The sequence below is a fragment of the Gallinula chloropus genome (genome assembly GCF_964237585.1).
Source record: "Gallinula chloropus genome assembly, contig: HAP1_SCAFFOLD_353, whole genome shotgun sequence".
Taxonomy (NCBI): Eukaryota; Metazoa; Chordata; class Aves; order Gruiformes; family Rallidae; genus Gallinula; species Gallinula chloropus.
The window spans coordinates 47179-59139 of NW_028168562.1; the positions used below are offsets into that span (position 1 = coordinate 47179).

The 11961-nt window shown below is 52.2% G+C and overlaps 1 protein-coding gene across 1 annotated transcript; it reads right to left on the reverse strand.

The window, feature by feature from the left end:
* Positions 1–369: 369 nt before the first annotated feature.
* LOC311204352 (tektin-3-like) lies at positions 370–4971 on the reverse strand (the record flags this gene model as incomplete). The annotated part of the gene is made up of 7 exons (XM_084280781.1): positions 370–616; positions 794–948; positions 1197–1419; positions 2550–2693; positions 2827–2897; positions 3828–3911; positions 4414–4971. The coding sequence occupies 7 exons, from the start codon at positions 4969–4971 to the stop codon at positions 370–372; spliced, it is 1482 nt and encodes a 493-aa protein (XP_084136907.1).
* Between the last annotated feature and the right edge of the window lie 6990 nt (positions 4972–11961).

Genomic DNA, 11961 nt, shown 5'->3' on the forward strand with positions numbered 1-11961 from the left:
TCTTCCAACCTTGTGATTCTGTGATTCTGTGTTTCTTCTGCTGCAGCATTAAAATCTATTAGGGATGGCAACAGCTAAGTACTCTCACAACTAGCTTGACTTCCCTTGGTGCTTTTTCCACATCAGACTTACTCCTAAAATCGCAGCCTGAAAGGGTAGGGATCAACACCTGTGGCTGCATTTACTCTTAGTCACTGATGGGGTATTTTCAGCTCCTTTCTGGCCCACTGGGAAAGAGCAGTGGAAAGGGAAAAAATAAAGGGGAAAACATATACTCCTAGTAGACTGTGTAACACACAAAGTCTAATCATTTATTGTCAAACCATCTTCAGAAAACTGGGAAGGCATTTGAACCAAACTGGGAATATCTCAGTTGCTGTGAGCGCAGCTGAGCCCAGCCTGAACATAACCCAGCAGCCGCACTGTGCTGGGACAGGTCTTGCGCATCGCCAGGCACTTCTCCTGGTCAATGAAGAGGGAGTTGGATTTCACCACCAGGTCGTGCTCCAAGACAGACTTGTTATGAACCAGCCTTTGCAGCACGTCCTTGCTGTCTCTCAGCCGCTGCTGAAGGCTCTGGATTGTCTCATCAAGTTCACAGACCTCGTTGACAAGGCTGGAAAACAACAAAACACCCTGTTAACAGTCCCCTCAGAGGGATGAACAGGCCCAGGGGTTGGGAGTCAACTGTCTTTGAGCGCCTTCACATAGCCTCATGCCCATGTCAGGCTTCCAGGAGGTGTGAGGTTCAGGGTTGCCTCACAGGCTGCTGCTGGGCACTCTGGGCACTTACCGGAGCTGGGCAGGGTCCCGGCACAGCTCCATCTTTGGTCTGCGGATGCGTTTGTCCAGCCGGGTCTGAGCCACTTTCAAGGGAAACCCTTTGTCCCGAATGGCTTTTTGAATGGCTTCGATGCTCCTCTCCAGGTAGAAGATTTCCTGCAGTGTCTGCCAGGAGAGAGACACGTGTGCATCAGTTAAAAACTAGATTCTCAAGTGACCACATCATTTCCCTTTCCCTCTGTCTGCAATAAACCCCCAGTTGGATACATGGGCTCAGACTCCTGTCGCTTGGCCACAAACAGAGGCACAGATCCATCAGCTGTGTCTCTTGAGGGAAAAGCCTCTCTCTGCCCTTGCTGTCACAGCAGAGGTTTCCGAGCAGTGTCCCAGCCAAAGGGAGAGCTTCAGGCTACCTTGCTCAGCTGGGCCTGAATCTTCCTCTTGGCATCAGCCATCTCTGCGATGCGGTGGGTGAAGGCGCAGTTCACGCAGTGGAACTGCTGTCGCATCTCATTGTCTGTCCCCACCAGCAGGTTCTCAATGCTGTCCCGCAGCTGGGCAGAGGCTGCCCGTTCGCTCTGGGAGCGCAGGATGTTCTTGTCTGTGAACTTGGCCCATGACTCCGGCACTGAGATCCTGGCAGACAGGGGAGAGGAAAGGAGAGGTCCCTGCTAAGCCCGTGCTGCTGAGGGCACAGACCCTGCCAGGGAGCAGCAGGGACTGAAAGTAGGGTAAATCATTTGGCCGTGGGGAAGGCAGACATCTGGACACCACTGGATTGATATGCTAATCAAACCATGACATAGTCATAGAGAAAACTGGGACACTTACAAAAGCTCGGACAAACCAAATTCCCCCAGGAAAACAGAGATTTTCATCAGACCTCAGCTTGATACTAAACCAAATGAGCACTAGATAATAGTCAATTCCCTGTCTGTATTCATGAGGAAGTTCACGCCTGTGCAGCAGCCCAGAACAAGGTCAGCAAAAGACATTAGAGACCACAGAAGGTCCACTTCAAACATGCTGATCTGCCACACATTTTACCCCTCTCTGAATTTTGGCATCAATCCTTCACAATTCATTTGCCTGGCTAAATATGTCCAAGCTCTACTACAGATAATTATTCAAACATCAGAAAAATGGAATCAATCTCTGCCCCTCCACAAACCGCATGCGCCTGCATGAGCGGATTTACTCCTCAGCCCTTTGCCACTCTGGGCATCTCTCTGCAAGGGCTGGTTCAGGTCACCGTTCCTTTACTGCCACGCCCAAGCTGAATTCCTGGCCCAAAAAAGCAGCTGAACTCTATCCTAGGACCATGATCTCTTTATCTTCTGTGTCATTTTGGCTCCCTGCCAGGCCCTCTGCATGCAGGGGTGAACCCCCCAGACTCGACATCAATGACAAGCACTCAGGCAAGCACTGAGACATCTTGGAAACAGATATCAAATGTGTGTTTGCATGAGCTGTGCAGAGGTGCTGGGCTGCATTCGTTTCCAGGCTGATCTCTGAGCCCTGACAGAATGCTGACCTGGGTGGGAGTCGGTTTTGCCCGCCCAATGTTCGGCATCCTGCTCCAAGCCAGGAGTTGCTCTCCCTTTATGGGGAGCGGAGCCAAAGGTCCCCTCTGAGGCGGGGGTCTCCCAGCGGGATGGACGTGCCATGCAGAGACACACGTGCTTACAGCGAGCTGGGGAAGAGCAGCTCCCTGCCAGGGACAGGCACCGCGCATGCTGAGGACGGGAAGCCCGGCGGGCACTCACGTGGCATCCACGCGCTCGACCCCTCGGAAGTAGCTGATGCCGGTAGAGCTGTTCCTCAGCTGGTGGCACTGCTCGTCGATGCGGTGAGCTGCCTGCTTGTTGGCCAGGTCTCTCTCCACATCGTGCTGGGCCAGCCTGTTGGACCTTCAACACACAAACAGCCACCGTCACAGGGGATGGAGGGGTGCAACGCTTTCCTCCCCACGCTGCTTCCCTGCAGCACCCCTTGGGCAGCTCATAACAGCCCCACAGCAGGGGATAAGGAGCTCCTCCTTACGCCAGCTGGGCTTCTGCCTGCTCCAGGTGCCGTCGCATCCTCTCTTGGCATGACCTGATGATGTCCAGTTCCTGGGCAGAGCCAAAACACCAGCCCATCAGCATCTGGGCTCAATTGCCCTGCGCACCCTCATCCCCATTCCCCATCAGCATTTGCCCTGTTGGTTTCCAAAATGCTTTCCTCCCCAGGAGAAACATGATCCATGTGGGACAAGAGCAGGTAGCCTTGACTTTGGTGCTAGTCCCCACCATTTCTCACAACATTCAGCTCCACCAAAGGAAGGCATCTCTTGCTTTCAGCTCCCTTCAGCACACATCTCTCCCATTTCTGATGCCCCAGGTGGTTCGTACTCAAACCCAGTCATTTTCCAGCCCTCCTGCCTGCAGGAGCCAGCTGAAAAGGACACCCAGAATGGGTTCCAAATACTGAAAAGCCAAACAGCCGTTATGGATGTGGCAGCTCGGATCGTTTTCCCAAAATACCTTTTCATCTTTTCATAGTTTAAAGCCCGACTGATAAGAAAAACTGTTCCAAGGGAGTGGTGGCTTCACACTCCCAGGGCTACAATTCCCTTCCCAGTTCCGTGATGCCTTTGCAGCGACTGTATTTCGCCGTTCCCTGTGTTAGGATCCCATCTCCCCTGCCAGCTCTTGCCCTGCTTGCAAGAGCTTACAGCAGGCTATACAAAGGCAGGCAGAAGGGGGCATGGTTTTAGGATTGCTGTTAAAGACATTGCCTAAGCAAACAGAGCAGCAGTCCTGCTGTGGCCTTGTTGTCAATGGCATTGATGAAGATACTAATTAATGCCGGTCCCAGTACAGACCCCTGGGGGACACCACTTGTCACATATCTCCCTCTGGACATCCAGCCATTGACAACTCCTCTCTGGATGTGACCATCCCGCCTCACCAGGAGCCAGTGAGGGAACAGGGCTGCAAAAGCCTCTTAGGGCAGCTTAGGTACAAGTCCCTGGAACGCCTGATCTGCGTTGCCAGACTTACCACAAAGAGCTGTTTCTCCACATCATCACAGACCAGGTCGATGCCCATCCGCTTCTCCCGATGAAGCAGACACTCCTGGGTGACCTGTTGGGGACACACCATCACTGCTGGCTGCAGGGACAGGCTTCCAGATAGGGATGGTCCCCACATCAATTAAAGGAAGAAAGGTGGGCACAGAGGTGACAGCAGGGGAGAAAAGGGCCCAGGGCATCAGCAGCGAGTTGCTGAGCTGCCATGGCAGCATTGCAGCACCATGAGGGAGCACATGTGGCCCTGGTGCCAGCCCAGCTCAGGGTCAGGCTTGACGCTGACCTCGCCAGGGCCTCATAGGAAGACCTGGGCTTTTGTCTTCTGACCTGGGGCTTTGGGTAGAGCGCTTCTGAAAACATTGGCTTCACCAAGTGCTGCTCTGATGTGCTCAGCGTGTGCTGACAGGGGATGCAGCAGGTATCAAGGCATTTCTTTGTTACCAACTTTTGTAACTCAGCTGTTCCAGAGCTGCAATGAAGCTTACTGAGACATTTGAACAGCTGCAGATGTGTCGGCAGCAGGCTACAGCTTGCAGCCCCCGGGACAGAACGCTTACCTGGAGAGGGGCCTCCGTGTTGGCCAAGGCTCTCTCCAGCCGGCCCTTCATGTCTGCCAGAGCGTTGGTCTCCTCGATCATCTTATCCTGCTCGTGGCGCAGCTCTGACTTCCAAAATATGATGTCATTGACACGCTGTCCCAGTGTTTTGGTGGTTTCTCCCTGGGTTTTCCGTGTCTGCTGGTATTTATCTTGCATCAAGCGGGAGCTGTCAGCTGTCAGACACTCTGCAGCGTGCCGGACAGTCTCTGACCTGTTGTAGTTGGTCAGGTTGGACCTGTACCAGTCACCAGGAGTGTACCTGGTGAAGAGGGCTGTTTGGTGGGAGATGGGAGGAAGTGCCTCTCTGGGGGTTAGCCTCTGAGAGCTTTTGGAAGAGGGACCCACAGTGGGTTTGGCCACTCTGGGCATCCAGGGGGAGCTGAAGCTGTTAGGCAAGGGGGAGGAAGGGAAGCGATTCTGAAGGCTGGAGGCTGTGCTGATAGGAGGCAGAAAGTTGCGGGGTGTTGATCTTGGGTGGGTGTACGTAGTCCTCAAGGGAGAGCCGAGCAGCTCCATTCTGGGGTTTTGGAGTGCTCGTGGAGATGCTGAACTCGCTGCTGCACTGCCGAGCTCTGTGGCAGCACTGCCAGGGGCCCGGTGCCCTCAGTGACACAGGAGCAGTGGGCCGTTGCCACGGGCGCAGGGTGCTCAGCAACCCGATTGTTCCCTGGAACACTCCCTGCAGCTGCCAGGGCAACAGGATGCGGCCATTGTGCAACCCAGGGCTCTCCACTGGCAACCCAGTGAGACCCCTGGGCAAGAAAATACCTTCCTGTGACATCCTAGTTCCTCTCCTGCACCACTTCTTGCCCTCGCTGGGCAAGCAGGTACAGCTGTTGGGCAGCTCTTAGTGATCTGGTTTAGTCTTTGGTTGTCTTGTAAGGAGCAGGCAGTTGTACTCATGAAGCCTTATGGGGCCCTCTGACTGGAGAGATTCTCTGATAGGAACCCAGTGCCCTCAGTGGGCAACCCACTGCAGATTCCATGTAACCTAATGCCTTTTCTGGGTCACTTCATCCTTTCCCTGGACAATCCCCAGTGCGCTTAATGAGCAACCCAGTACAGCATCCCAGTGCAAGCCCTGGGCAAACCAGGATCCTCACTGGGCAACCTGTTTGCCAGCACTGCTGGCCCTGGGCCAGCCCGTGGCCAAGCAGAGACCTCACTGGGCACTACACCAGGGTGTTGGTGCCAGCACCACAGGTGAGGAGGTTCCCAGCATCCCCAAGAGCTCCACCACGGCACAGCCTTGCGCAGCACCATGGCATCGTGCCACAGTCACCCAGTGACATCAGGAATGGTTTACTGGGGAGGGCCCTTTCCCAGTTATTCTAGGCTTTACGTGGAGAAAAGGCACCCTGTCCCGCCACTCCTGCTTTCCATGGACACACACACACGGAGTTGCCCTGCTTAGGAAAGCCATGCCTCTGGTGCCAAAGCTCTGACATAAACCCTAACTCAATGTGTTTCATGTGTACAAAGTTTAACATGCTTTGATTTCACTTGAACCACGTCTTCTCCACATGCTGCAAGGGGATCGATCTCTCTCTCTCCAGTGCCTGGAGTACCTCCTGCCCCTGTCCTTCACTGGCCTTGGTGTCTGCACAGTTTCTCACATCTCACTCTCTTCTCTGTTGGCAAAAAGCAGCTGCGTGTGCTGTTTTCCCTCTTAAATATGATTTACAGAGGCTCGGGATATGACTCGTGTGCTGGGCCTTGATCAGCGTCAGGTCCGGCCCTCAGTCAGCTGGTGTTGACTCTGTCGGGCCTAGGGCAAGCTTCTAGCTGCTGCTTGCAGAAGCCACCCCTGCAGCCCTCCCTCCTCTGCCAGAAACTTGCCACACTAAACCAAAACACACAGTTTGTCCCCAAGCAGCAACCATTTGAGCTCAGACACAAAACAACCTGCAGGCAGAGGCATTTTGCCACCAGAGAAGGGACCGAGAAGAAGCAACCAGCTGCGCAGACACCAAGGCCAGGCCCGAAGTTCACTGGGTGTATTAGTTGTGGTAGTTGTAATAAACCTTGTATAATCAATTTGTTAATCAAACCAGTAGGCAGTTAAACTATGTTAACCTCTGTAACTGAGCTGTTATGAATCACAGTTGATGTGAGGGTCCAGGATCACGATATACAGGTAGTGTAGTTATGCAGTGTAGTTATGGGAAGCAGCTCTGGGAACTAACGGCTTGTGAAGGACACGAGAGTCGGTGTCTTTTTCTTTCTTTTTCATAACAAAGGACTTGTGACAGTCTCACACTATCTCTGGGAACAAGGATTCGAGGGCGGGATGGCATCCACCACTGATACATTGTTTATCCCCTTGCAACAGAAAAACTGACTCTCAAGGACATAAAGTAGCTGTGTCAGTTTGGTGAGGCTGTGCTGCTGAGACGGTTTCTTTAAGCAGCAGATAAGACTTTTCTGCCAGCCTAAACTATAAACAACGAGCAATTCAAGGCCAAAGTTGTGGCCCGAGAGACAGTTGAGCGCCTCTGAGAATCACATAGAGGAGAAAACAACCCAAAAGCAGCTGCATTTTGCCACGGGAGTGAGAAGATGTAACGAGCTGCACAGACACCAAGGCCAGGAAAGGGCAGGGGAGGAGGCAGCCCTGGTGCTGGAGAGAAAGATGCCCCTGCAGCCCCTGGAGAAACCCATGGAAAAGGCCGAGCCCCCACCTGCAGCCCGTGGAGGGGCTCCACGCTGGATGGAGCAGGTGGAGACATAGAGGAGATGCTGTGACCCTACATTGTTACAAGCCCCTGCCAGCACTTGCAGCCATGAGGAGAAACAGGGACACAGAGATGAGAGAGAGATTTGAACCCGAACAGGTTTGCTGGGGGAGGCTGGTGACCCCACAGAGGACTGGGACTGAGAGACATTGTGATTTGTGACTGCACCCATAGCAGTGACCCACGCCAGGGCAACAGGTGAATAGGTAAAGCCCTGGGGAAAGGATTCACGTTGGAGAAGTTCACGGAGGACGATCTCCTGTGGGTGAGACCCCACGGTGCAGCAGGGGGAGGGTGTGGAATGAATGCCCTCCCCCCTGGCTGAGAAGGAAACCAACTTGCAAGGAACTGACCGAAGCCCCATCTCCCAGTCCCTGCCCCCCTGTGCTGCGATCGGGGGAAGAAGGGAGTGAAATGATGACTAGAGTGAAGTCTGCTAAGAATGGAGGGGTGGGGGGAAAGTGTTTTAAGATCTGGTTGCGTTTGTTTTAAGATCCGGTCGTGCTCCCAACGCCGGTTTCTTCACTGTTCTTTGTACTGTAGTGTAATAAAGTAGGTAGTTTCTCTCTTCTTCACTTTGTGTTGAGTCTGTTTTGCCCATGTCATTGCTGACAGAATGATCTCTCCCTGTCCTTATTTTGTCTCCTGAACCTCTTAATATATATTTTCTCCCCTGTCCAACTAAGAAGGGAAGTAATAGACTGACTTTGGACGGCGTCTGGCCTCCAGCCAGGGCTAAACCACCACACTAATACACACCTAGAGGCAATTCCTGAGGACTAGTGCAGCTGCACTGCAGTTTTTGGGGGGGTAAAACATGAGGTAGATTTGAGGTTATTCTGTCCCTACAGAGGTCTGGATTTGCAGCAGGTGGCTTTTTGTTGTTTGGGGTTTTTTTTACCAAATACTTTCTGACTCAGAGAAAGTGGAAATCGCCTTCAGGCTAATAGAACCAGTTGTTTTTTCTTTGCACGCTGAGGTTTAGCTCCAAACTGCACTTTATTGAATGCACTTTGTAGATAGAACCTCTTCTTTTGTTACGTTGCATTTAACTGGGGTTAGTACCAGGCTGACATCTGGCAGACAGCTGATTTTTCATGCACAGAACTGGGAAATAGTGGAAATCAGCAGGTGCTTTTTTATATATTACTTTTTAATTTTAGCTCTTCTAAAGGTGTACAGGAGGAAAGAGACACAAGGAACTTTTGCTGTTATTCAGTGTTAGCTGTGTTAAGATTTTGGCTATTTGCCTCTAAAAAAAGCAGTCTCAGATTAGTATTATCCTAAAATAATTCAATTTAAAGGAGCAGCAGAATGCTGGATCTAGTTTTACTGCATGACTAGCGTTTTTCAGAGTAGCTCATAGGAAATCATAATCATCAGGGGAATCAGGATAGATTATTTTGTCAGTCTGGCTGCCTGAACATCCAGCCTGGAGGTTTGCGCACAGCCTGTAACTGGAAGTTCTTAAAGAGCTGTGGCATCCTGGGAGGGTCTGAAGAGGAGGAATGCTGACGTCCTTGTTCGGCAGAGTCTTTGGATCCCATAAGGCAACAGAGCCCAGAGTTCCAGAACTGAACCACAGGCAGAATGAGCTCCGTGCACTGAAGTACAGGGACTGAGGGTGTTCCAGAAGCGAAAGGTGCTGAAGCTGGATGGGTGATACTCTTTTGATGGAATGATAGGTGTATTTTGTAAAGGGAGCAGCAGAGACTTTTCTGGAACATCCTGTATGGTACTCTGTGGAACTCACAGTAGAAGCAGTGCCGTAGGATAGTAGTGCATCACATGGAATTGAAATACACGCAAGCGGACTGATAGATCTTCACAAGTATTGTCTGTCAGTGAAGAATCATGGTGGAAGGGCAATTTTCCTACCAACCTTTTCCAGGTGGCAGTGCTCGATTCAGCCCTAGTCACCACCTGCTTTATTTAGCGGGTGTAAAATTGCTGCTCTCAAGGTATGTGAACCATGAAACATAAAAGAGCATCAGAAACAAAAATGGAAACTAAAGCCATGCAAATTCAGATGTGACCTGAAAGCAGTATTTGAAGAGTGAGGACACTGAGACTGGAATGAACTGGAAGTGTTTAAAACTCCCTTTTGCCCGGAGCACACAGCACACATCTCAGGGGTTTGCTGCATTCGGGCTGAGAGGCAGCAGAGCCAAAGGAGCCAGGCTGATGCCTGTCTCAGAAACACTTCCCATGCTGATGTCCATGGCCCTCAGAGCAAGGCCTGCAGTGAAGCGCTGGCTTCTGCCTGCCAGCCCTGGCTGGGCTGACTGGGCCTGAAAGCCCTGGCCCAGCCCTTGCAGAAGGAGTGTTCAGCTCTGCCCCTGCCCAGCAGCAGCCTGGATCTGTCAGGCAGCTCCTGACAGGAATCTCTCCCAGCTGCCTGGATCTTGCCCATGCAGGGAGCTCCAGCAGGCAGCAGAAGCCCCTGCACTTGGCCAAGGGCCTTGCTGCCTCACGGGGACCCCAGCCTTCAGCTCAGCTTGGTCGCAGCTGGAGCAGAGACTGGGCCTGGCCAGACCCCATGGCCGCCCAGTAGCCCCATGACCCAGGCCTACAGTTCCCACAATGCCCCAGGAACCACCATGGCCGCCCAGCAGCCTCTGCTCTCTGACTCCCACCATGCCCAGGAACTATTATGGCCACCCAGCAGCCTCTGGCCCACAGCTCCCATCACACAGCGGGGCTGCTGCTTCCTGCAGTGGGACCATTAAGAGACACCGTCCCGCAGTCCGGCCCTGCCCCCGCAGGCCCCATGGCTGCCTCCCCAGGGCTGCCCCTGCCCGAGAGGGACACCAGATGGACAGAGGGACGAGTTGAAAGATGGGCAGGAAGCTGAGGGAGGAGGAAGGAGGGAAAAGCTGGGAGAGATGGCAGCAGAGGCAGAGATCAGAAAGGAGATGGAGGGGCTGTGGAGAGCAGGTGCCTGAAGAAAACTGGTGCTGAGCAGCAGCCCAGAGGAGCAGCAGGGCCAGGAGGAGGGCAGAGGGACTGGGTGACACAGGCCAGGCCAGAGAGCAGGACGGGGGGACACGGAGAGAGAAGAGGCGGAGGGGAGGAGAAAGGATTGACAGAAAACAGAGAAGGGCAGGGAGCAGGAGAGAGACGTGTGGAGAGAGGGAAACAGAGCAACAGGCTGCAGGACAGACAGACAGGGACCAGGAGGGACAGACAGGCAGTCAGGGAGAGACAACATCAGCCAGTGTCTCTGGGCCAGAGAGGTGAGGAGTGAAAGAAGAAGACCAGGCAGCAGAGACAGAGAGAGAAAGAGACATTTCCTGGTGGGCTGCAGGCTGGGAGGGAGGAATCACAAACTGGGGGCAAGGATCTGGACAGAGCACTGTTGGGGAGATGAAAACCAGCACTGATGGGCAACCGTCCCAATTCCTGAGCTCTGGTGTGATCTTTGAAACGTCCCGTGTGCTGGAGAGCTGCTGCAGGGAGTGACAGCGACTGCAGAGCAACGCTGAGACCCGCCGGACAGAGGTGGTGACGGTGGCTGCAGAGCAGCCCAGGTGAACCAGTTCTCTTGACTGTCAAAGCTGACACCCCTAAATGTGGTAATCCCAAGAAAGGGGCACATGCACATGTCGATCGTGTTCACCTCTCCAAATCATGTTACTCGTCACCCCTGGGAGGGAACACCTAAGCCTGGGCTATAAAGGACAGTGAGGAAATTACGCCTGGGGTAACTGCTACCAAATTCCACAGCGTTCAAAATTCTGCTGTTTCAAGCAAATCCACAAGATGAGCTTGTCCAGCTGAGCCTTGTCTCTTTTGGGAGACTTGGGCTGGTGACCTGAATTGAAAATGGCTGTGTGATCCCAGAAACCTCAAGGCTTGCCCCAGGGGAAGCCATGGTATCTATAAAGTAGAATTGTCCACTTAACAGGGACAGAAATGGGGGAAAGCAAGGCTTTTCAGGAGGCAGTGTGAGTTCTTCTTTGCTTAAGCTCTGCGTAAGTCGTGTCAGAGAGAGATCCAGCAGCAGCATGGCTTTGTTTCTACACGCTGTATTGGTAACGCAGGGAAGAGATCCCTGGGTTTCTATCTGAAAGTTTGGAATTCTGGCCTAAGAAACGTTGGTTTAGGAAATAATTTTTTGGTACCAAGATGAGTTTCACTTCTTGCAAGAAAGTTTTTCTCTGTTGTCCCTTTGGAAGCATCTTAAAGAACTGGAGTAAATCTGGAGGGATGCCCCTGCCTAGGGATAGATTAAAATGGTATTGTAATGTGTGGTGTCCCCAGTATCACTTGGTCAGTGGTGAAAATGGCCAGAAAATGGGACCTTGAAATATCCTACTCTATTTCAGGTGCTGTTGTTTTGTCCCAGAAATGAGAACTGGACAGAGAGCGCATATGCGGGCTTGCTCTTGGCATTGCAAAGTGATTTGGATATTAGACAGAGATATGGTTGATGGATTTGGAATACCAGAAGAGAACCTATACTTGAAGTGAGGAAAAAAATAAAAGGAAAAGTTCTGTTTGTGTTGTGCTGCTTGTAAGCACAGAAAGGAGGGGGTGTGTTGTGAGGATTCTAAGATGAAAACCGAGTGTGTTTGTTGTAGTGACTGCGAGATGAGAAACACTGAAGCATCAGAGTTAACTACTTCGGTAAAGAAGGATTATTGCAACTTCCAGTGTCTTTAGAACTAGACTGGCTTTTTTTTTGTATATGGGGTATTTTACTCACATGAAAGCAGCTGATCTCAGTAAAAGAATATTCCTCTTTCTAAGAAGAGGATAAAGTAGGCAA